Below are 26,482 nucleotides of genomic sequence, written 5' to 3' on the forward strand. Positions count from 1 at the left end.
GAATAAACGTGTCATGAAACTGAACAGGATGTGAGAAACAGAATGTGTATTTAAACATAAAGGTTTATAACAGACATTAAGTTTTTCAAAAGTACTAAAGGTCTCATCACTAAGTTAAGAAGAAATTATTGTTATCACTGTTAAGGTACTATAACTGAAAGCTAAACAATGTTAATGGGACCACCAATCATGAAAGTTGCAAGCAAACTAACCTAGAGATTTTTAGCATCAAGGTTTTTGTGCAAGAAGCTATGAAGATAAATGAGTGATCACAGAATCATACGAAGGTTTGGATTGGAAAGGACCTTCAAAGATTACATAGTCCAAACCCCTGCCAGGGATCTGTATCTATAGGCTGCTGGCATACTCGTGGAGGGACTGAGGTTGAGACGTTCTAGAAGTATTAAAATGCTACGAAATGTCACAAAAAAACCCTCAGTTAAGGCACGTGAATGTGCACGTGTGTGTGCTTGAGTGCATGCTGGGAGGATCTAAAAATGAAACACACAGGAGTTTTATATATTTAATCTTGAACATTCAGAACTTTCAATTCAAGACTGCCACAGCAAATAGTTACCTTTGCAAGTATGCAAGCAAGTTAAAGACTGGATGTAAAGAAAAAGAATTACACTTTCCTACATGATAAACTACACTTGTAATGAGAAGTCCCAGAGAAACTCTAGTACTTACTTGGAAGTGTTCAGGAGTATGTGTAATTTTGGAATATGAAAAATAATAATAATTTAAAAAAGGGTTGAAAGGTGGTATACCTGAAATTTAGTTGGCTTGCCAAGGCATTGTTGACTCATATTCAGGTTGCCATTGACCAGGACCCCCAGGGGCCCTTTCCATGGATGAGATGCTGGGCTGGTGAAGCAGACAGGAGTAAGTGAATGTGGGGTCCTCCAAGGGCAAGAGCACAAGTGGTTTGGCTATGGGGACAGCCAACTGTGTGTGCAATAGTCTGTCACAGCAGCCAGTGGGCTGCTGAAACCTCAGGGATTGTATGTCCCAGTGTTAGCAACAGAGGAGACTGGGATCAAAGGGCAGCTCCTGGTCAGATGCAGGGTCTGAGAGGGCAGCCAGTTTGTGTATTTTGTCACTTGTTGACCCCCTACAAGCTCTACTGGAGAGGGGAATAGAATGACACCTTCAGTTCATTCTGTGTCTGTGTGAGCGCACTGGTGTCTGATTCGTGTGGCTGGATGTGTGAACTGTGGCGTGTTCATGCACCCTGTGTGTGTGTGTCTGCCTTCATCTCCAGCCATGCTGCTGGTTGGACCCAGGGACAGCAGCCTTGCCTCTCCCAGGTTCTTGGATCCCACAGGATCCCCCCCTGCAACCCAAATACAAACTTTTAAAAAGTGTTAAGTATATCCTAGTAAACAGGTTAATGACTTATCTCTCCACACAGAATGAAAAGTTTATTTATAGCTTTGGTATTTATTGAGCCTGTAAGGGGTTTTGGATTCAGCTCCCAGGTTGATTTTCCTCTCACAGAAGTCTTCAGCTTGTTGGGAGTTTTGCCTGAAATGGTGCAGGCTGAAGGGCTATGGTCTTGAACTACCAGTGATGTCAGCCAAACGTGAGGAGGTCTGCCAGCCTCAGGTGGTCTGTGCAGATGCAAAGTGGTCATCTTCATGACATGGCAAATATTCAGGGTTTGGCTCACCATTTAAATTTTAGCCAGCTCCCTGTTGGAAGCAACTGTATCTCATATTCCTGTTTATTAGCCGGATTTGACATCCATCTTCTATTTGAAAATAGTCAGGGTTTGTGCTGTTTCTACTGAAGGACTATTTCACAAGCACATTCTTCTGATGATTGTTCCTAATTTCCAGTTTGAAACCACTCGTGGTTGTTGTCTTTTTCTTTTGTGATTCTAACTCTTTAAGCTCTGTTGGGTTTATCCCCCAATGCTCTCCTGGAGTGCAAATATGTCCTTTCATCCCACTAGTTTAAACGTGACAACCACTTAAAAATTATGTTCACACTGCATATTTGGCCTGTGCCTGAGACTCCTAAATTTTTACAGCATCCAAAATAAGCGCAGGCAGACACCAGCCTCTCAGACTGAAAATAACAGCTAACAACCGAGAAACAGTATGGAACAGCTTTCCAAGCTGACTCTCAGCTGTGACCAACTGAGCTCTCCATTTTATTAAAGTTGAACCCAGCCAAGCTGGACCCTTTACTACACTGCTGCATATAGGAAGCAAATAATGCCTGTCCAGCATCTTTCTGGGTGCCCTTTTCACTGATCCCTGAATAGTATTGATTTTTTTCAAGGATGGGATAAAAAGCAGCGTGGTAATGCAGATGTGACCTTTCTGTCTCAGAGAGCAGCAACAGGCAGCATTCTGTACAGAAGAGTTTCCTCCACTGAGTTTTGAAAAAGACTAAAGGTATAATCGAGCCTTTGCAAGGCTGCATGTAACAATGAAAAGCATGCAACCAGCACTTTCAGGGGAAAAAAAGCTTTTGGTATTAATATTCATTGCTAAATATTAATTATTATTCTGGAGGTGAGACTGTGTTTGCTTCTGTTTATTCCACACATTATTCGGGGAAGTAAAGATTTACTTTTCCTAGGAAAAAAAAGGACATAACTTACTACATATTGTGGAAATGGGAGGATCTGGAGGATTTGTCATGAGCAGTAATAGACTGTATTTTAGCTTGTTTTAAGGAACACATGGTGAAACTATTGCATTACGTGAGACTGCTAATCTCTTCGTAATCAACGGGATTATTCGTGAGTTAATCAAATTACTAACCTAAATAGACTGGGATCATAATCTGGATTCCAGAATGAAATCCGCAAAGACACTAAGTATCAGCCTAGTGACGTCCAGCAATTTCAGTGGAAAGTCAGTGGCCAAGGGGGAGACACCTTATTTGCCTCTTAGCTACAGAGCAAGAGGTATTATGAAAAGAAGTCCACTTTAATACATAGACTTATGAAAGGGCAAAGATTGTCATAAACATTTACTTGTGTGCATATGCAGATAACAGACTCAGAATACTGATGATCTAGACAGGATCAGTTCAAAAGTGAATAGTTTGAAATAGCCCAGGCTTTTTAAAGCATTGAATTTAAGTGTCTAATAAAGTGGCTTCCCTCATCTGTAAACTGGAGGTTTTCAATAAATTCTAGTATGTATTCATACTCATTACACTTGAAAACACAATCCTAAATTGTCTGGTGCTGCATGTAAACTATTGGTATTCAGAAAAAAGTTGTGGTGTGAGGTAAGCAACACAATACTGTCCCATACTTTTCCCGGACACCTGCAAAAACCCTGCTGGGAAGATTAGTCTCCCTGCACATATACTTCTCCTTTCCACTTGTTATGCACTCAGAAATTTCTATTTTTTGCATTTGTTCCAGAAAGGGATAATCTTTTATTGTTTCCTATAAGTACAAGGAAAAGAGAAGACACATTCATTGGAAGTATTTATGGGGGCAGGGAGTTGCATGAAGCACCAACAATATTATAGTGGGGTTTCACTAGAAACCTTATTTTGTGTGAATGTCACTGTAAAGTTGCCTTTGCTTCATATTTTTTCCTCATTTCACATGAATTCCTTTTATGTACAAATGCAAGTACTGCATTCCACTGCTAAAGGCTGCAAGACACCACTGGCACTTGGATTTGAATTCTGCACTACTGTTCTTCTACTCTATTTGACACATACTTGCATATTCTGGATTTCCAAAATTCAATTACGAAATTCCCTTTAAGATTTAAAATAAGTAAGTGTATAACAGCAGAAATTCTTACCATTCCTATGCCATTGTTAAGTTTTTCGGCTACAACGATTTCCACATGACCAGAAAGACATTTTCCTCTTCTTTATATCACAGAAGTTTTGAAGGAGAGCAGGTTAAATCCGTGTAATCTACCACATTCCACTTTGCTTTTAAACTGAGAGGGCAGGTTAAGATCAGAGACAGGAGGAAATTTTTTACTGTGAGGGCGGTAAGGCCCTGGCACAGGTTGCCCAGAGAAGTTGTGGGTGCCCCATCCCTGGAAGGGAAGGTGTCCCTCCCTGTGGCAGGTAGGATAGAACTAGATGATCTTCAAGATCCCTTCCAGCACAAACCACCCATGGTTCCACAATATTTGAATGACAAAATGTCAGCAATACATTTAATTTTCCTAAGACTCTGGGAACTATGGAAACAATGTGGTAGCCAAACATCTGATTTTCTAGATGCCTGAACCACATCTGAAAATCCAACTTCAAGAGTTCAGCTAAATTAAGGTCGGCTCTAATTTTGGCTCAGTCTAATAATCCACCCCCTCCCTATGCTGCTACATGAGTGGCACCAATATAGTTTTAACTCACTCTATTTCAAGTGCACAAAGAAATTTTAGGTGTAAAAATCCATGTCCTAGACAGGTAAAATCATTCCAATTATGATAAAATATCTTTGTTTTCAAAAAAATTTTTCATTTGTCCAAGTCTCAGTTGTGTATTTTCCTGTTCTTGAAGCCACAGTGCAGGTAACAGCTAATACCTGCCTCAGGGATGCCAGTGACAGGGCTGTGATGATCCTCAGTCTCTTCTTCCAACAGCCTCCCTTTCTTTTTTACTTTGATAGCAAAATATCTGCGCTTCCAAATGGAAATTTTTGTGACACTCAGAGCCAAGAAAAGCTCAGCAGAGCCTGCTTTTTGGACAGTTATAATGAAAACAAGGTAAAATCAGCCCAGGAAAGGAATAAAATGCACAGCAAGATAGAGGCAATGACTGCTGTGACATAGTTTTTGTATACTTAAGGTATGTAATCCTATGTTGACAAGTGCTCCAGCTTAACATCCCCCTGCAAAAAAAAAAAAAGCAACAAACCAGTAATAATTAGGAAATATTTTCTTTCCCATTTTGCCTTTGCACTTCACCACCTATTCTCCATTAACTGCTCTTTTCATTTGTTTGCTCAATCTTCCCTCTTGAGCAGATAAAAGGGTTTCATTAAAGCAAAGCCTAATGCTGTCAGCGGCAGGAGAGCTGCCAACACTGGCGGTTTTAGTAACTCTATTAAGCCGACCTAAGCATGCCAGTACTTAATAAATTCCCTCTATTCACAGCAGTCCTTTATCTCACATGAAAAACTAAGTTATGCAACTCAAGTAAGCAATAAAAGAGCAGACCTCACGCTCATATTCATATATACACGTAACTGTGTCCTAGGAGGAGCAGCACATACCACCAATCCTAATCTCTGCTGTACCAGAAGTACTTCTCAAGATTAGAGAAACGACTAACAAAAGCTTCCTGAAAGTATTCCAATTATTAGATGAAGCCAGCACTGGACAATCAGAACTTTTTTCATGGATTTTCTGCCACAGTCCATTTGCAGAGCAGATATTCTAAACCTATTTGAAGGACATCTGCTATACCTATTTAGTGTATTGTATCTGTAATTTATCCAGAGGGCAAAAACCCCCAAACCCCAGATTCTAAAAAACACTGCCATCTTCTGTCATTACCATAGCACTTAATGTAAAAAGCACTCTGAAGAACAAGTGAACCATATAATAGTACTACTCAGCATCACTGCTTTTCAAGGAAAAGCCTTCATCATCCTTAACATCATTTGCCATTCTTCAGGGCTCTGCAGCTCCAGCAATTGCTTCATTTTCAAATGAAACAAAGTTTTTAAAGCAATAAAGCATTGAACCTTTATTTCTTACATAAGAGAAAAAAAATTCTGTGGCAGTAGAAAACAAGTGATCTGAGTTGTTCTCCCCTGAAAGGTTAATAGAATTGTTTAAGTAATGTAATAAACACAGGGGCAGTGAGTGGGGTGGAGAGAGGGCACCACCCGGATGTCTAAGAGGAAACATACTCAATAAGCAGCATCATTTATTTAAGTGAATGTTTGCCTGAGAGCTACTGACAGGTAAGTACAGAAGTCATGGTGGAGCAGTCCCACAGCATTATTTCTCCAACCATAAAACATTGACTCACAACAGCTGATTTTTTATTCATTCTCTGTTTTCAGGTTTTTGCAAAGGTTACTGGAAACCTTACTCGTTTTAGTTCATACCAAATTACCAGGCCAGTGGAAAAGTAATAAAGAGAACATGGCTCTATGAAAGGACAGGATCGTATTTTAAGCTCAAACCGTCCCAGTAAGAAAAAAATTACCTTGTAAAGGTTTAGCAGAAAAAAACTAATCACGCACATACTTCACTATACTTAGTGTAGCATTTATACATCAGCTACTGCAGTGAGGTTAACAATGCATTAGCAAAGAACCAAACTCTTACTGAGGAAAATAAACCAGCCTTCTCCCATCAAGAAGCAATTTCTGCTTCCACAAGGAAAAAGAAATTATGCTGAAGCCACCTACAGCAGGTGGCAATTGTGTTGCTTAGACACAGCTGTGCTGAGGTCTTCATACAAAGGACAGCTTGATGGACAGTGATGAATTAGGCTTCTCCTCAATCACCTGAGTACAGCCCTAACCAATCCTCCCCCATGTTACTTCATTGATTTTTTTCTATTCTTGCTGGGCAAAACAGTACTTACACTACACAATGCAACAGCCTGCAGACCTCTTCTCGAACAACTCAGTTCTGCTGTTCTGCTGCATGGGAACACCCACTTGCCAGAGAACAAAAATACAGATGAGTGAGAGCATGAAAAAACAAAGGAAATTATCTCCCATGAATAAACTTTTTTACAGAGGAGAAATACGGCAACATTGTTTTTCTATTCTTTTTCAACAAACAATCTCACAATTTCATCTGAGAATGACCCATGTGATGCTGATTAATGCATCCATCTGAAAGAGGAGTTCAATCATTATGCCTCTGAATTCACATCTAAGAGCTCAGTTTTATACGGTAACACTGGATATTTCGGAATTCTTATATTTTAAGCTTATGGGCAAAAAAACCATAAATTAAGGACACTGAAAAAAATCTGGTGCCCACAGAAGGCTATGCAAATACAACTTAAAAAAAAAGGAGACCATCACAGACAATATAATTGTATTTTATAGCTCCTTCTCTAGTGCCATCTTGCATCAAATGATTCCCCTTGTAGCAAAAAACTTAGGAAAACTGCATGTAAAGAAAGATGTGACATCTGTCCTTCAAGTTATTTTTGTATAAAAATGGTAAAATTCTAGTAACCAATATTTCTTAAAAATGCATGTATTTGTTATTGCCAAAATTCATAGTCCCAAAAATAAACATGTAAAAAAATGTTACAATTTTTCCTTCAATTACTCTGATGAATTCATCAACACATGAAAGCAAGAAAGCAATGAAACCACCATTTCGCATGAAATTTATAGTATTTTTGTGCATAGTTGTTGATTTATAAAAGTGAACTTTATACTGCTAGGCAACTCGATTAATGAAGGTGAAAAGTAGGTCAGTGATGTGGGACAGTGGTTCTTAACTTGCATCCCTGCCTCCAGCTCGAGACATAATGTTCATTCCTCATATTCTGGAGCACTAAATAACACTGTAACTAGATGCAGAAGACAAGAATCATTCGACTTTATCCACCCTTGATCTTTACACAAAATTCCCACGGCATCTATAGAACTTCCACAGCTGTACAAACCAGAATAAGGTCCACGGCAAACACAGCTTTCAGGATTTGCTCTTCAATAAATATCACAAGTGTAAGAGAGACAGCAAATGTTAACTCTTTATTTGTTTTGAACATATAAAGGTTATATGAAACAATGGAAACAGTTTTTATTTATGAAACAATTATTTCAGAGCCATCTTGTGGGGAAAATAAGCAATTTAAAACAACACATGTACTCTAACTGGTTTTTCTACCAAAAAGATTAATGTTAAGTATGACATCATCTAGTACTCTTTTAAAAAAATAAATGTCTCAGGCAAACTGTAAACTTTATACAACGTTATTTAATCCCCTAGAACATGAAGGAAGTGCATTTCTGAACAATCACATGTTAGAAGATTGGTTCTAGATAGAAAATGTATGTATCATTAAGTTAAAGATGCTATTTTTATGAAGAATGCTTTCAGACCAGATTCTATTCAAACTCCACCCAACTACAGCCCACAAAAAAAAGCGTAAAAACCTAGAGAAGCTGAGGTTTCTTTCAGAGCCCACTTGAGTAAATTGGATAGAATTATTTAATCTGACTAAAACGTGGTTAAAAAAAAAAAAAATAAAAGGCAAAATAAACCTAAATGTAGTAGTAGATTTAGCATTCGAACCTGAAAAGTTTTCGTTGTTTAACATCCCCTTAGCACTGCCAATTTAAAATTTTGGTAGTATTTTCAAGTTCTGAAGGAATATACACCAGTTGTGTATAAAGAACTCATTACATGACAGTTTTCTGTCTGTATACACTTAAGCAAAGCACAGCCTTGGGTGGTCAATTTCAGTATATTCAAAAGTCATGATGCAGGCTTCAGCTACCTAGGGCAATCAAACATCAACTGCTGCTTGATTTATCTGTCTTGTCTATGAAGCAAAGTGCTTAAATTTTATCCTAGAGAACAAAAGCGCACATGTAGTCCGTACATCTTACTCAGTTTTAACTTATGCCCTATTAAAATACTTCACTTACACAGAACATTAAAGCGCATCACATCACATTTATCCAATACATAATTATCTTCTATTAGTACAAAAGTAAAACAGAGTATCACAGAACACTTCCACAAAGCGCACAATCAAGAGGTGTCACAGAATTATGCATTTTTTGGAGCTGTTACAATCAGTGTCTAGAATGGACCAGTAGGCACCTCTGTTAATTTTTCTCGGTTTTTTAAATAAATACGGAAATTTGACAACAAAAGGGTCTTATGATACCCAAAACCTCTGACAGCTGTAACTAAACACTGGCACTCAGATGTATAACCAGACAATTTTGCTAAGGCAAGCACGAGTATGTCAACTTTTATGTTTACACTTCTACCAAACTTTGAGCGACAGAAGGTGTACATGTGCGCTTACAACTTTGCTTCCTCTTTAAGGAGGATGGTGAGATCCGCTTCCTCCACACTGGCTTCAAACTTTGGAAAGGAGCCCTGACTCAGGGGCACTTGCCTTAATGAGATTTTGGATTTCTTTGAATTTTGGATGTTCTTTATCGGCTACCAGCTGCAGCAATATCGCTTCACTAGTAGTAACTATAATTCCAGTACGAGCGAGACGCTGGAAGAGAAAAGAGCAGAGAGGGAATAATGTGAAACATTTGCAAATGTGAATGAGTATACATTTTGTAAAAAAAGACAGATGGCATTTTTAAAAACATCTCCTACTAATAAAAGTACTGCCGATTCCATTCCAGCAATTCTAAGTGGTATAATTTATAAAGCTATTGACTGCTCTGAGACTTTCCTGAGGCAAAAGGCTGCCCTGGATTACAAAGAAGGCTTCCTGCTTGGACTATATTCTTTCCCCACGTCAGATCTAATAGGCAGCAGACCCACATCTCTTAATATTAACAACCCATTCCCCTTGTATGGTCCAGAGCACAGCTTTGTTCACTCTTATGCAGATACGAAAGGCTTGTAGGAAAAATACAATAGCTAGCTCCAAGCTAAACAATTAAGCAAGAAATTGTAACAATTTCTCGTTCAGTCCTTGTTACATACTACTACTTTGGCTTTTGGACTACCTGATGCACTCACAAAAATAATCTCTGGAGGCAGAAGGAAAATCTCTTCTACAGACATTATAAATCATACTGGCACAACAGCAGCTCTTTTTAACTGATGTTTCATTACAAGCTCAGCAATTCCACAGTTAGTTCTCTCACACTACAGAATAAAATGCATAGCTGCACAGAAAGCAAAACTAAAAAGAGGTCTGCTAGATCTCTTAAGAGTGCAACTCAACAGAGCAATGCTTCAAGTAGACCAAGCTACGGGGGCATATTGTAAAGTTTTTGGACTTTCAAGACTATGGTTGTTGCTTACAGAGCAAAGTTATCTTAGCAAAGGCTGACTACTTCCATCATCTTCCCAGCAATCATACAGGTGCTTTGGCACTAAAATCTTCATGGACCCAGTTTTCCTTTCATCATCCTCTACTCAGCTGCACACTCTAGTAAGCGTTGGCTTATACTCTATTTCTAGGACTAAACACAATTTATATAGATTTCAGACTAGCAGAAATGAAGAGATGAATGTGCTAAGCATACTGGATGATTTTCAAGGAAATTACAAATTTTCTTAGCACACAGTCTTTGAGAAGTAGAAAATTATCAAGGATATGTTGCATCCACACTTCAGAAACAAGAACAGAAAACAGGAAAGAAACAGGAAAGAAATGGCAGGAACACACTAAGCTTTCTAAATCTGAGACCAAGCAGTGACACAAGACATCTTCATCAGATGGGGAAGAGCTTCAGAACAGCCACAACCTTCAAGAGTTTGGTTGAATTATTTCACCACTGAAAATTTCAAGGTTTTTTGGTTTCTGAAGATTTTTTTTTGTCTGCAAATTTTTGCCTGCTGTTGTTTTTAAGAGAAGCGGAGACAACCTGTCATCCAGGCAGACGTGAAATCTTTGGTTATAAATTAACTCAAATTCCAATTCCTAGTACACCTGCTCAGATATTTGCATGTATGCTACCAGCACGATTAAAACACGTTTATGTGATGGGAAAGGTGGAGAACTGAAGGAGCAGGGATGGGACTTATGTGAGGTTCCCGGAGAAGCTGGTCATTTTCACTGCAAGGTCACCCTTTATTATCCTTGAAAGGTCATTGTGAAAAGAGAAAGGCTGTGCTTCTGTGAAAAGACAAATTTTACATCCACCTTCCCTGAAAGGTAAGGAGAAGGATCCAAGAAGATTAATAAAATCTCACCTCATCTCACCAGGTATGGTGCAAGTCTGCACACAAGACAATGTCAGACTCACTAATTAAAAGAATATGACTAGGAGCTGTGATCTGTACGGTGAGACTAAAGCAGGATCACACAGTGCTTTGGGTGGGTTACCGACTTCCCTAAGATTACAAACATGTTCAGTTCATGTGTCCCTTTCTCCTGGTCTCCTTCTCCCAAGCACGCCCATCTCTTGCCTGCTCTAGCCCACGTCTCTCAGTGGCGTTTTTGAGAGAGGTTCTCTCTCTCACAGAGAGAACAACATTGGCATGCACAGCCACGCACAGCAGAGGAGGAGTTACTGCCATAAAACTGGCTGGCTCAACACTGCAGGGCAGAAAGTGTTCCCTGAATCATATCGTAACGATGACACACGGGGGACCACAGCAAAACATTCTCCTTGTGCTCTCTATATATTTGTTTTGTCTCTTACTGCTGCTGCACCACATTGATTTGGGAAGTCCATGATTTCAGCCCTTCCTGTCCTCTCTGTGTGTCACTATGCTCTACGTGACAGTCGACATTAGGGCTCCACTTAATCAAAGTCACGGGTTTCATCAATCATTACATGTTGGGGATTTCTCTTTAGCCTTTAATTCTCTTATTCGTGAGGAATGGAAGAAATTAAGTCTTCTCAAAAGCTATGAGAGAAGTGTAACGTGCTGTAGCTATTATTAGTTTCAATTTCCAAATAATTGTTGGTACCTGAGGCAAAAAACTGCAGTACTTAATGTGTGTTACCAGTTTTTGATTTCCCACAGTGATGCCCGTAGGCAAGTTAAGAGTGCACCATCAAAAAACCATTTGCATGAATTTGCTACCTCACAGTTGTACACGCTTTCAAATCTTCTTGTTACTTTTATATCCACTTTCTCAACGTTTAGTTAGGCTAAGCTCCTCGAACCCAGGGGGAGGGGAACCTTTACTATAATCACAGAGTCTTGAGATTAAGCTTTAATTTGCAATGATGAGGGAAAGCAGAGGGAGGGACAGACATACAAGAAGGAGCTTTGAACAGGATCACTTACTACACTTCACTACGTTTAAAGGAATTTCAACAGCTGAATAAATACTGTTTGGAACAACAGAACCAAAAGCTTTGCAGCACTTTTCCTCCTGCTTTACAGGTAACATTCCATAAGAAAATATCCTAAAATGGTGATGTTTATACAGAGTACTCGGATTGCACATAACAATCACTTTAAAAATCCAAACATCCCACTCTGGGTTATGTATATTAAATCATAGTTTAAAGGAAGAAAAATAAGGCAGTAATTCTTCTTGGATGCTATTCTAAGAATCAGACCAGTCACCTCTTCTCAAATCCAAATCCACAATTTTTTCTTTGGAAATTCCTTGTTATCTTACAATAGGCAGGGAACTTAAAATACAAACCCAAGGTGGGGAAAGCCTTGACTAAGAAACCTACCTCAAGAGCAAACATTCTGTCCATCATACTTCTTGATGAGGTGGCATCAGCTACAATATGAACCTCCAGACCTCTGCCAATTAATTCCAGTGCTGTTTGCTGGATGCAGACATGAGTCTAGAGGGCAGAAATTATTATATATGTTGTTATTATTATTATAAAACATAAGTACACAATGCCAAAGTAGAGTACGTAATTAATTAGAGTTCAAACACATATTTTTCTACCCCTAACATTACTAGGGAACTCAATGTGCATTTCAAATATCAACTCATATTGAGACAAGACCCTGTAGTTTACAAGTCTGTAATTTCAAATTTTATTAAGAGATAATATCAAAGACAACAGAAGAAAAATTTATTCTGTAGAGGATATCTGAGCTCTAGGTAATATAAATTGAATTGGGTTTCTTAATTACAGAAAGCAATGCCCAGTATTTTTGTGGGCCAACAGACATTACCACAAACCAGTACAAGAATGGCAAGGCACATACTTCTACTCCAAACAGGACAACACTGCGGACTCCAGGGATCTCTGCTAATGCTGCTTCAACTTCTGGCAACACCATTGAAAATTTTGTCTTGGGAAGCACAAGTTTAGCTCCTGTTAAATCAATTTCTTGCACAGTGCTGCCAAGACCTTTGGGATACTGTTCAGTTACAATAACTGGAATTCCTAAGAGCCGTGCACCTTGGAGCTGCAAGGGGGCAAGGAGAAAAATATATTTAAAAAAAAAATAAAATTATTAAAGAACAATAATAACAAAGACATTGTTATTACCTGAAACTGAGTAATCATTAAACTGTGTATAAAAAAATGGCTTATGGGTGTGATCAAAAACAAGAGAAAAAGAAGTAAATATACCAGTCGTTGGCCCACGCTGATGATATCGCCGAAGTATTTGATGGCAGGTCGGAATCTCTCTTGCATATCACAGCAGAAAAAAACGGTGCTTGAGGGTGTCAGGTTGCCCAAAGTAGTAATCTGAAAAAAAAGAAATAAAGACAACGTTTTCCATGGCAGTGGAGACCCTTTCATAAAAGCAGCAAAATGAGAAAGAGTCCGCAATGCCTCTGCCAGGGAATGGATTCACGTTACTTTGAGTGAAAACAGGAGAAATGCTTTTCAAGCCTGATTTTTGGTCTATATTCCTACATTCAAACGAGGCGCTGATAATGAACAGTGAGGTACAGTCATCAATAAGTAATTGAGATTTTATGAGGCGGAAGACGCAAGTCAGTGTACATTTACAAGGAAATTTCTCAATCCTGACGGGGCTGGAGGAGGACACTGCCTAAAGTACAGCAAAAAAAAAGAAAACGTACCAACAGTGAAACTATATCCTTCAAACTCATTTTTTAATCCACAACTCTCAGAACTGACATAGAATCAGGATAAATTAAAGTTTAAAAAAAGAATCAGACTTCTGCTCGCCATCAAATATTGCATGTACACGTATTTTCCACGCTTCCATTGCATAGTCAATTTGATTGTTTAAGACATCTTTTAGCAAGAGTTCTGATGAAAGTCCAAAGGCTAGAATGAAAGCAAATAAGTTTGTCAATATTACAGAAACTGAACTGAATATATTTTAATGACAAAAATAATCTCCTAGAGTTTCCCTGATACAGGCTACCAAGTGGGGTAGAAGGGAGGGGATAAGAAAAATAAATCAAACATTTAATTTTCTCTCACTTTGAAAGAGTGCTTTTACTTGTATGAAATTACTTGTTCTAACTGTAGAAGCAAGGGACACAGCTTCAGGTGGAAACTACAGGGAAAGAAAACAGCTATATACTATCACTAAGTTGTCAGGCAACTCGAGAGAAATTACATCCATTCAGGAGCTCTTCTGCAGAATGATAAGCCAAATTGAATAAACAGCTTCTGGGAAGCAGCCATTAATTGTATACACTTCAATTACTGCAAACTGAGGTTGTGACGTTTTAAACCAAAACAAAATCACAAATCCTGCAAAACAATGTATCTCAGAAGAGTGCAGATGTACTGGGCTTATGTGGCAAGGTTTTGGAGCGCAGGGCTGGCTTTTGTGAGAAGATGCCAGGAACAGCCGTGTGTCAGACAATGCCTATGCCAGCTGAATCCAAGATGGATTTGCTGTGTCAGTGATGCTGGTGACACCTCTGTGGTAACAGATTTAAGAAAGGGTAAGAAAACCACTGTGCAACAGGTGCCAGAGCAGAGATTCCCTTGCAGCCCATGGTGAGACATCTCCCACGGGAGGGACCCCATGCTGGAACAGGTGAAGAGTGTGAAAAAGACAAGTGCCAGAAGGTGAAAGGTTATGAACTGACCACAGTTTCGCTTTCCCTGTCCCCCTGTGCTGCTTGAAGGGAGGAGGTAGAGAAGCTGGAAGCAAAGTAAACCTGGGAAGAAGGAAGGGAGGGGGCAAAGGTGTTTTTACATTTGTTCTTGCCTCATATTATTCTACTCTGTTATTGATTGGCAAAATATTAATTTCCCCAAGTCACGTCCGCTTTGTACATGATGGCAACTGGTGAGCGATCCCTCCCCATCTTCATGCACAAGCTTTTTGTTGTATTTTCTCCCCTCTGTCCTGCTGAGGAGGGGGAGTGATGGAGCAGCTTGTTGGGTACCAGGTGGTCAGCCAAGGTCTACTCTTCGCAAGGGAATTGGAAATCCATAAATACTAGTTCCAAAACTTCCACCGATTTACCACACCTCCTGAGGGAAATGCTTTTTATCTCAATTCCCAAGATTCCTGAAAACCTACAATAAATAAATCTACTCAACCATACAGAATGGCCTGTTCAAACTGCTGGAAAAATTACTTGTGTGTTAATAATTACAAATGCTGAATTCCCACACCTCTGAGATTCAGTACACCACTACTGCCGAAACAGCAACACTACTAATACAAGCAGTTGCAGAGGCAATTGCAGAAACAGATGTTATAATACCCACTGATGCCACAGGAAGAGAGTAGAGCATCACAATAGGCATCAGGAAAACCTTCTTCACTAGGAAGATACAGCTGCCCTGAAACAGGTTACCATGGTTGTGGGATCTCCATCCTTGGAGGTTTTCAGCATTCAGCAAAGCAGCAGCTGATTTGATCAAGGCGTTAGGGAAGGTAACCTCTAGATACCTCTCCCAGAAGACACTTCTGCAAGTCTACAGCATGTATTAAACGAGGCCTGGGACCAAGAAAGATTTGACATACTATTAGATACTGGTAACTGCCTTGTTCTTGAACACCACCCATCTATGCCCTTGAAAAATGCAGAAACTAGTTGGTAGGAAGCACTGGGAGCACCCACTGTCACCCACTCCAACTTGGGCACTTACTACCACAATTATGACATTTAACTTTCCTACCACTAAGCAATTAAAATAGAATAATTGGAATAGACAATATTTATAAATGTGGCTCCTACTCAGAAAATGTGTCATTTTGTCTTGGCACTTACGTGACAAGCAAAGACTACAATTTCCTTCCACAAATCATTCCGTCACTTTAAAGCTGCACCAGGGGAGGTTTAGGTTGGATGTCAGGAAGAATTTCTTCACAGAAGGGGTGATTACATATTGGAATGGGCTGCTCAGGGAGGTGGTGGAGTCGCCATCCTTGAGGTGTTTTAGACTGGATGTGGCACACAGCGCTATGGATTATAGAGTAAAATACATGGAGTTAATTTACTCCCTTGATATACACCTTCCTGTGCTAATGCAGCAGATGGTTCTACCACCCTCAGCAGAGGAATAAACATGAACAGATTAGGAAGGTCTTCAAAAAGCTGCATGGTCTGCCTCTACAGAAGGATCAAACAAATGCAAATATTCTTCACAGACAGATACTTGGTCTGATCTATCAGCAATAGAGCTACTATAAAACCCAACCCACAGCTCTGTTACCTTCACCTTTCAGTGTCTTCTCACCCTCACCTCCTTTGCTGCCATGTAAGAGTGTAATTTCCAGTTAAGTCCCTGGTGAACTGGAAATGCAAGAGGATTACTATCCTCCTTCACACGGATAACCATGCACAAAACCTATTACCAAACCTCAGGATTCAGACCAGGTCTCCCTTTAGTCCTTCCCCTACCTTTCCTTATTCTAAAACATATCTAATTCATTTAATATTTCCTCTTACAACTCAAATAATTTTCATGGTCCTCGCTGGGGTAGTTTTCAAACTGCAATCTACAGTGAGGCACTCATATATACTATCACAACAGTGTTCCTCTGCCCACTTTACTTTCTTGAAAAGGCTCTAGCAGAGCCTCAAAGAGAGTCATTACACAGTCCTTGAAGGCCCTGTTTATTTTGTACTTTCCAATACACTATTTACTCTTTTAATAATTGATGATGCGTACACTGTTGAGGTGCACTTTAAACTTAAAATGATCCCTTGAACTCTCCATCATCTTTTGTTTGTGTAGCTGACTATTTTTATACTTGTTGCTTCAATTTTGAATTGCATCTTATTTTACCTTGTTCCACAGAATCACAGAATATGCTGAGTTTGAAGGGACCTTCAAGGGCCATCAAGTCCAACTCCAGGCCCTGCACAGGACCATCCCCAATAGTCACACCACGTGCCTGAGAGTATCATCTACACACTTTTTGAACTTTGTCAGGCTTGGTGCTGTGCCCACTGCCCTGGGGAGCCTGTTCAGTGCCCAACTACCCTCAGGGTGAAGAACCCTTTTCTAATATCCATCCTAAACCTCCCTTGGCACAACTTCAGGCCATTCCCTCAGATCCTGTCACTGGCCACCAGAGAGAAAAAATCATCGTCTGCCCCTCCTCTTCCTCCTCACAAGGAAGTTGTAACTGCAGTGAGGTCTCCCCTCAGTCTCCTCTTTTCCAGCTGAACACACCAACTGCCCCCAGCTGCTCCTCATACGGCTCTGCCCTTCAAGGCCCTCCAACTTGCCCTGAAAAGCCTGAATTCTGCTCTTCCAGATGCTTGCCATTCCTCCTAGCTTGGAGCCTTCTACAAAAACAGTACTTGTCCAAAATTTTGTCAAGGACAAGGACAATGGAATAATCAAAAACAGTGGATTTGGAACCAATCTTATAGAGCCAAATTCACTATTATTCTGATTTGACAGTGAAGTGCAGAAAACTGACTGCCTATCCAGTCTGGATGGTCAGAAAGCATCTTCATTATAGACTTCCACTGAATCAATAATCCCATATGTTTATGTCAAACATCACCGGGAGCTGCAGCAAAAGCATTGTATCTGCTTTTCTTTACTGTCATGTTGGTTTAATACGATTTCATCTATGCCTTCAGACTAATACCAGCAACACTCTAAAATAAAGTTGTGTCAACTACTTCTTTGCTAAATAAATGCTTTTACAAAATCTAACACAAATACTTATATTCATTTTCATATTTATTTCCCATTAACTTGCAGTCTGAATCACGGCAGAACACGAAGAAACTGGAAAAAATACATGGTAAGATCAAAAAGTCAACACTTGCTGGTGTCACCTGGAATAGCAGATATGGGAAGGACAGAGTGCAGCAGAAAGTAGTTTGAAATTAATTTTCATAAACAGCAGCTAACACAGCCTGTAAATAAATTAATGTATTTGCTATGTATAAAGGAAAGGTTCCATTTACTGGTTCTTCAATGTGCCACATAAATCCTATTAGTCACTTGCTTTCAAAGCCATCCTCCCTGCCTATGGCAGCACTGCATCAGGGACATGGGTCACCCCCACTTCACAAATCCCCTGACAGTGAAAACCACTACCACCCACACCACACCAGTGCCACACCCTGCCAGCGAGCCAGGGAGGGAGCAAACCTGCCCAGAAATATCAAACCCTGAGCTGGCATGCCAAGACCTGTTTGATTTCTCTCAGTGGAGAGGCAGGCTGGGCAAGGATGGTGAGGCACTGAAACCGCACAGTACTTGTCTGAATCCACCCTGAATAGAACATCTACTCAACCACAGTTACCTTGAAAAACCTGAACTCAAAAGAAGAAAAAAATAGTAACAAAAAACCCCCCAAAACAAAATCAACCAAATCAAAAAATACCAAGCCCACCTCAAAACCCAACTCACCTGAAGTTCCCCCCAACAGTACATAACCATTTCCATTTGTTGCACTTCACCTCTCAGTCACCAGGACTTTCTGTCCTCCAGCTGGAGGTTATCCACAGCACAAGAATAGGTACATCAAATGGACATGTAACCTGATGCAACTCTTTTACCCAGCTAGAGAAGTCATCTCTAGGACCTTGTCCAGACCAGGATTTAAAGGTATGCTGTTACGTGTTACATACAGCTTTAAATCCTACTCTAGAAAAGGCCTAGGTGGGAAAGGAGAGGCGTTTTTTCACATCTATTTCATCTCTGCTGGTTATTAATAATCATGCAAAACTTGATGGTGATGAAGAACTATAATTTCAGCTTTACAAAAATACTCACGTATACTGGCTCTTTATCTCTACTTTCCCTGTTCAAACTCCAGAAAGTCATTACACATAAAAAATGAAATTTCCTCACAGTATTCGTAATGAACAAGAAATTGGAAGCAAAGAAATAATCCTATCAGACATCACTAGTCACCTCATAAATCTCATGCAAAGGTTACCCACTTAAAGGGCAGAGCAGAGGATGTTGCAGCCTTGGTATTTCAAGGATGGGATAAAACAGACAACCACAAAAAAGAAGCTATCATCTATTCTTATGTATTTCTAAGAGGAAAATCTGTAAGATTCAGTTGTACTTTCCTGCCTATCTTTCAAAGGGAAAAAAAAAAAAAAAGAATAAATTCAGTTTAATGTATTTCAAGAGAAAAATAGGTTACAAGTGTTTCAGTTTAGGAACATAAATATCTATTTTATGCAAAGCCAATATGCATCATTTTATACGCAATTCAGCATTTAAAGAAGGACAGATTTAGTTGTATATGCATGTGATGCTCCCATAACTAAGGCAGTGCAAAACTCTTCAACACAATCCAAAATTACTGAAATGTGTGCTCCAGACCAAGACACAAAAGGAGTCTGGATTTGAGAAAAAAAAATCCTCTTTCAGTATTTTCAGTCCTTTTTTACCCTTCTTTAAGATTCCACATGCTGGTTTTTTTTAAATTATTTATTTAGAATTTACTAATGTATCAGAATCTATAACTGTACCCTAAAAATACCACAAACAACTCCCCTGCAATTCATGCATTGGCTTTTCCTCACCTTCAGAAAATGAACTTAGGTTCCTGAGTTAATGTTAGTTCTACTTCCAAAGCATCTGAACACAGGAATATTAGATATGTGCAACAGGAGTGTAAATCTGTGTATGAATAGTTCTATTTTATTTACATTATCACGCAGCAACAGTTGAGTATCATTCCATATGCAGCTTTTCACAAGAAAGACGTGCCTGAGACATCAACGTGTCTCAAAAAAACGTGCTGAAGAAGTGCTTTATGCAATGATGTCAATAGTTTTACCCTTTCAGCTTTAATATCTTAAGGTTTAACAGTTTGTAAACAGAGAGCACAAGTACTGCTGGGGAGAAGTCACCTTGAAATTATGACAGTGCCTGTGAAATAGCATCTCTTGGGTATATATTTAAATGCTGCCCAAACTCCTCTACTGCACAGCTGTAATATGCATATTGCTGTGTTTTCTTTGGATATCTCCAAAGTGTTTTTCCTTACTGCTTCTCTCCTCCAAAGGCAGCTACAACACGACAGCAAAACACAGTAATTTCTGTGGCACTCTTTTACTGTATTTAGAGATAGAAGAGATTAAGGCGGTCCTGCATCCCCCCTCCCCTCAAACTATAAATATTATTCTCTTAAAACTTCTCAAACGCACAAAATCCATGAAAAGCAGACGTCTCCCTTCAGCTTATACTATGTCCCTCAAGCTGGGAGAGGCCAGATGAAACGCCCCTCCTGGGTGCAAGGCTGTGGCTGGGGAGTTTCAAGAGCAGCAGCCAGACCGAACATCACAGTGCACTGCACCCCACCAGGCTGCCAAACGCAGGGGGCCACTAGAAGTTCAAGTGGCTGTTTTGAGTCAGAGCAGCCAAACCAAACAAATGTACATAGATGAGGACAATACAGAGGCATAATACTACCGGAGAGCAAGCGTCCCTGCACAGATCAAGCCTTGATTTGAGTGGCTTTCCAAGGGCAGCATATGGCAACTTCTCCATGAGATTACTGCCCCTCTCAGCTGCGGGGACAGGAAATTGAAACAGCCCAGTCAAACATTGTTTGATGCTGACATTTCTTGAGCTACTGTAACAAAAGGAATCCTTCTATGACAGGCCTGCACAGGAATCAAAACAGGACAGCTTTTCAGGGCTCACGGGAGCTACCTGCCCTAGGGGTTAATATGCCATCCCCAGCTAAACGCATACACGTATCTCATAAAACACACATATAAAAGCACTGAAATTATTGTTTAAGGATACAGATCCTAGTATCTGAGCTCCTAACTTTAAACCAAATATATCTTTCCAAATATACAAGCTTAATCACATCAGTGAGAAAAAGTTTTCCCTCTTGAAAGATACATTCAAAACAGCAACTCAGCTGGCTATGCCACACACCGAGCTGACAAACCAATGTTGTGTATAACTACAGATCAAATATCAGGGAGGGAGGGAGGGAGGTAAAAAGGGCACATAACAGTGGCAATGCATGAATGAACATAGAGAAAGCAAGTATAGTATTTTACCAACTGGTAAATCCTAAGGGTCTTAAAAAGCACAGCTGTGTCTGCATCATACCAAATGTTCCCCAAACAGGCGATTTCTGAGCACCTGCCTGTGGCTTAAGGCAAGCTGACTGACACCACTGTGATGTCTCCAGCTCATTCACAGCTGCTGAAGCACATCAAGAAGTAATGCAAAAATATCATCAACAGTTGCTATTGTCACAGAACTGCAACAGTAGTGGTGTAAGTAGGCAATCCATGCATAAAATACTGGTTCATCCTGAATTCCTGCAGTCAGCTAGAGTTGCGCAGCACATCTGCACCCTGGGAGTGACATATCCTTCCCTGCCTCAAGACTGACCTTTTACACCAAGACCTATGTCCTTTTTCAAATGCTTGGGCTGCATTTATAGTTTCAGTGCAGAAGGCATCTGCAAGAGTGCCCTGGCAGAGTACTGATGAGAAACAAAATTCTGACCTGCAACCCTACTGCATGCCCAGATTACACAAATTCTGTTTTCAAAATCCTTGTTTGAATTAGCAGCCATACCAACTCCTTTTGCAAGTTGGAGAGACTGTCCCTTTCCAGATTCCCTGGTTGGGTCCCCATAAATTCTGTTCACAACACAGAAAAAAAAGTTTTAAACCGAATATGATGAGTGTATATGGTGAGAATTAATAGTAAATGACAAAATAAGTTTATTAAACTAGCTTGGTCTTCTTAAACACTCTTTCCACACATAAAGCTAGGAAAAGAACAAGAAACTCCAAAGACATCCTTATTGTACGGTGTAATCACACAGGCCACCTCGAGAGTTTATGGGTTCAAGACACTACAATTAAGCAGGGTTTACAAACAGCATGAATTAGACAATTCCTAAAAACATAGAGACATTCCAAAACAAGCAACGTGTCGGGTTTCATGATATCACTTTCTCAACTACTTAAAAATAATGGCTCGACAAACTAAAACGTCTTAATTGTCAATTTAAAAAGTATGCTCTGAACAAAACCAGTAATGATGTGGGATTTATTGTTGTGGGGATTGTTTGTTGTTTTTTTTTTTTTTTAAGCTTAATTCTTAGATACTGGGGAAAAGAAGAAGCAACGTGCTTCGAGTTGAACTATTACAGCACAACCTGCACCAGCCTCCGGGTGGGCATGAAGGGATCTGCATACGAAATACATCAACTGCATCTGTCCAGCTCCCCGGTTTGCGGTCACAAAACCAGCGAGCTACAAATCTGTAAGTCGGAAGGAGCCTTCTGAGGCAAAGAGGGATACAGAACTCCTGGCGATGTGCACGAAGCCAAGACACCGAGCTCTGGCAGAGCCCCTTTGACCGGCACCCTCCGAGTTCCCACCCGGCAGCACTCCCTCCGGCTGAGGCCGCCTGTTTTAATGGAGCACACCGATTGCTTCAGCCACCTGACCGTGCCCCCATTCAGCGCGCCAAGTTAAGTTCTGGCTCGCTGAAGGCAGAGCCCGGTCACCAAACGCAGAGCGCACCTGCCCCTCCCGGCCCCAGGGAAAGAAACAAAAGTTTCCTCGGAGAAACCTGTTACCGCGGGGAGGCTCTGCCAGCTCCGGGCTGTCCCGGGACTCACCTGGATCTGCAGCGGCACCAGGCGCACCTTGCAGCGCTCGTTGACCAGGAAGCCCTTGGGCAGGTCGATGTACTGGCTCCACTCCTCGGCGAAGAGCTGCACCACGAACTTGCGGTGCATGTCTATCTGGTCCCCGTACAGGCTGAGGAACTTCTGGATCAGCAGCTCGTAGCCGGCGCCGTGGGGCACGCTGGAGGGCCGCGCGAACACGGAGAAGCAGAAGAGGACGGGCACGGAGCCGCCGCCCGCCGGAGCGCAGCCCCCGCCGCCCGGAGCAGCGCCCGGCTCGGCCGCCGCCATCTTCAGGGACCGCCGCGCTGAGCCCCGCCAGCTCGCTGCGGTCCGCGCCGCTCCTCCTCCCGCCGCCTCCTCCTCCCCCCGGCCGGCCGGGCGGTGCCGGCGGCCCCCAATCCCAGCTGCGGCTGCTCCTGCTCCTCCTCCCCGCCATGGGGCCCGGCCCTACCCCGCAACAACCCCACGGGGTGGAGGGCGCTACGGGGGCGCCTCCGCCGGGCGGGCGCAGCCTCTCCCGCCGCGCTTCCTGGGAGGGACGGTGCCTCGGGCGGGCGGCGAGAGGAGCAGTCCCTACACGCAGAGGGGCAGGGACTGCGCCTGCTGGGGCGGCCCCGTCCCGGCGGGTTCCTCGCCGGGCAGAGCCTCTCCGGGACGCGGCGGGTCGGGAGCCCTGAGGGGAGCGGCTGGGGCGGGCGCGGCCGCCTTGCCTGGAACCGGGCGGGGAACCTGTTGGTAGAACCTGAGACGTGCCCGGTTTATTCCGAGCGTGATCCGGCCACGGTCTGGATGGGGGGGACAGCTGTTCGCTCTCCCGGTGCCGAAACCGCCTGCTGAGTTTTTGCAGGAGAATTCCTTCGGAAATGTCAGGCTCTGGACGGCGGGAGGTGCCCGAGCTGCTGCACGCCGCAGCTCCGAGCCTGCAACTCCATCCACTGGTGAGGAGAAGTGAGCAGGATACAACACATCCCCCAGTTTTGTCCTTCCCAGCTTCTACCATTTTTTTAATTTTTTTTTTTTTTTTTTTTTTTAACTCCAAGAGAACTGGCAGCTGGGCTTGCTGACCGTATTTTGGGGGAGAAGATCTAAGTAGCGTGCTACACACATAAAAAGAAAATCTTCTCTGTTAAAACCAAGTGGATGTTTTCATGCTCTATGCCAATGCAGTGGCAGCACCATCAAGGTTAATGCATGTCTGCCTAGCTAAATACCAACAAGCTGAAGCACAAAAATAATAAGAGGGATGGAGCACCTCTGCTATGAGGAGAGACTAAGAGAATTGGGACTGCTCAGTCTGGAAAAGAGAAGGCTTCAGCATGATCCAGCTGCAGCCTTCCAGCACCTGAATGGGGCCTACAGGAAAGATGTAAGAGAGACTTTTTTACAAGAGCATGTAGTGAGAGGACAAGGGGGAGTGGCTTTAAGCTGAAAGAGGGTGGGTTTATGTTAGATTTGAGGAAGAAAATCTTTACTGGGAGAGTGGTGAGGCAGTGGAACAGGTTGCCTCTGGAAAGGGTGGATGCCCCATCACTGGAAGTGTTTAGGGCTAAGTTGAATGGAGCTGTGAGCATCCTGGTCCAGTGAGAGGTATCCCCGTCCACAGCAGGGGGATTGGAGCTAGATGATCGCTCAGGTCCTTCCAACCCAGGCCATTCTGTGATTCTGTAAACGTTGTTCTCAGGGTTTATTGATATCAGAAGTGTGGAGCTGTCGTGTTAACCCTGATTACTTACTTGGTTAGAGCATGGTGCTCATAATGCCAAGGCTGTGGGTTTGAGCCCTGTAGGGGGGCCCCCTCAGTTATGAGCTGGACTCGATGATCCTTGTAGGTTCCTTCCAGCTCAGAACATTCTGTGATTCTAGTTTGTTGGTTTGGGGTTTTTTTACCCCAGAAAATACACTGGTGGTGTGACTTGATTTAAAAATTGCAAGCATAAGTAGTCTTTCACAATTACTTATTTACTCACCCATATATTCACTAGGCATTCGCTGAAGCAGCACGGAGTGATTATTTCATACACTATCCAAGAAGCAAATGTGCAATGGTGCCTGCACATTACAGGAAAAACATGCAAGTTATATTGTGCCTGGGCAGAAATTACACATATTAAGGTTTTAAAAGGATTCAGTCACAAGTCTAAAATGTACGTGGATTCTGCCTTCTCTTACTGACAGGGAATTCAGTGTAGTCACACAGAGTTTCCACCTCTCTGAAGGAGGTAGAGTCAAACTGATTGCATTCACTCTAATGGAACACATCTTTGTGATTCAAGAGTCAAAACGTGGGAGATCCTGTCCACCTGGGTTCAGTTTAAACACTTAATGCCCCTCTGCGTGTGACAGTATTGAGCTGGGGAAAAAAGAAATTTTCACCTCTAAAAATAAATACTAAGGAGTATTTGGTGCTTTATATACAAGTTTATTCTACCTGCCAGCTATAAAAATACCTAGTAGCCAGGGTTCAGGGCTTATTTTAATTATTTGTCCATGCTTACTGTTCTGCTGATTTAATTTATTATTACAGACAGTCATTAATGCTGCTACAGTAGAGGCGTACAGAGTGAGCAATTTTATGGCCTAGTCATTAGCTGACTTGAATCTGTTTAGTTTTCCAAAAGAAATGGTGACAAATAGAACACCCAGTGAATTCTATTTATTTTCTGTGACTTAACCTGGTTTCCATTTCTTAATTTGTACTTTATTTTAATTGAGTGCAGTTCTGAAATTCAATATACTTTGAAAACATAGCATGGATAGTGGTTTTGTTGATTAATGGTGCCTTTTAAACGGGCTTCCTTTTTCCATTATAGCAAGAGAGATATATCTGTATTAACAAAATAGGCCATAGCGAGTTCTTACCATTCTACCACTGCTGTCTACAGTGCATACATTTGAATACAAATTACACAGTTATTATGCAGAATACATAACATATTTTAGTAAGTTGGCCAGATTCAGGTTTACTTAAAAACCAGAAGAAGTTTTAGCGAACAGGATGAGGCTTATGCAATGGCAAGGAATTGGTAAGGAAGTATTTACATTCATCCAAAATCTGGGGGAGGAGGGACTCTTCTACTGCATCTGACCATTACTGCCCCTGATGCTCCTCAGGTCTGGATCCAGACACGGAGAGCAGGGGCCTGTCCTCCCTCCCTCTCACAGGCAGAGGAGCACAGTTGCCAGATCCCGGCACACACATGAAGGCAGAGGCCAATAACTGCTTTTTTACCACGCAACTCATCTCTCCTTACCAAGTGACACTTAATCCTAGCCTATATCTGTGCCTTAACTCTGCTTGTATCCTGCTGTGCCACCTTGGATCTTTTCACATTTCAGTTTCTCTTCCCCTGCAACTCCACAGTCAGTCTTTTCACAGGTAGTTTGTTTTTTTCTTCTGAAACTGCTAAAGTCTTTGAGTAGCTGCCTCTTCATGGATAGTACTGTCCCACAGAGGAGGATGCTTCTGATGCAAGCAGATCTCAGTCTGTGAATTTATCCACCCCCAGTTCTGGTTATCTAGGTATCGCCCTAAGACACAGACACTTTCCAAGGATCACCATCTGGATGTAATTGGATTCACTGGCCTTTCATGTGTCTCTTAAATCATACAGCTCCTGTGGCAGTTGCAGTGGCTGACCAGGCTGCCTTTAATTAAGCTGCAGAGATACAGCACTATCACAAATGTAAGAGTCTAACCCCTCTACAAAATCCAGCGTAGCATTTTTTGCTTCACGGAAAGAAAAGGGAGTGTGGTGCACTGCACAGGGGAAATTTCTGATGATCCCCGATACATTGGCCTAAAGCATTTTAACTCAGTGTGAATAACACAGGTGAGCGTTTGTAACACATCTCTTTGGCATTTCATATTGTGAGTAATGTGCCTTTTACACAATAAAGAAAAATATTGCTTCTAC

The 26,482-nt window shown here is 41.5% G+C and overlaps 1 protein-coding gene across 1 annotated transcript; it reads right to left on the reverse strand.

The window, feature by feature from the left end:
* Positions 1-7,652: 7,652 nt before the first annotated feature.
* ISOC1 (isochorismatase domain containing 1) lies at positions 7,653-22,876 on the reverse strand. Its single transcript, XM_027894662.1, has 5 exons — positions 22,557-22,876; positions 13,142-13,261; positions 12,771-12,974; positions 12,278-12,394; positions 7,653-9,168 (listed from the first exon to the last, which is right to left on the reverse strand). Exons 1-5 carry the CDS (start codon positions 22,854-22,856, stop codon positions 9,022-9,024), a joined length of 888 nt encoding a protein of 295 aa, XP_027750463.1. The 5' UTR covers positions 22,857-22,876; the 3' UTR covers positions 7,653-9,021.
* Between the last annotated feature and the right edge of the window lie 3,606 nt (positions 22,877-26,482).

Source organism: Empidonax traillii, unplaced genomic scaffold, assembly GCF_003031625.1.
Source record: "Empidonax traillii isolate 1590-97213 ecotype Southwest subspecies unplaced genomic scaffold, ASM303162v1 scaffold2:size4533513, whole genome shotgun sequence".
Classification (NCBI taxonomy): Eukaryota; Metazoa; Chordata; class Aves; order Passeriformes; family Tyrannidae; genus Empidonax; species Empidonax traillii.

Excerpts from the sequence above, each read along its gene's own strand:
- ISOC1 (XM_027894662.1), bottom strand. The coding sequence starts at position 22,856 with ATGGCGGCGGCCGAGCCGGGCGCTGCTCCGGGCGGCGGGGGCTGCGCT. Across the intron at positions 12,395-12,770 it reads TTGTCCTGTTTGGAGTAGAA|ACTCATGTCTGCATCCAGCA; the intron begins GTATGTGCCTTG and ends TCTGCCCTCTAG. Across the intron at positions 9,169-12,277 it reads ACAGAATGTTTGCTCTTGAG|CGTCTCGCTCGTACTGGAAT; the intron begins GTAGGTTTCTTA and ends TTTCTCTTCCAG.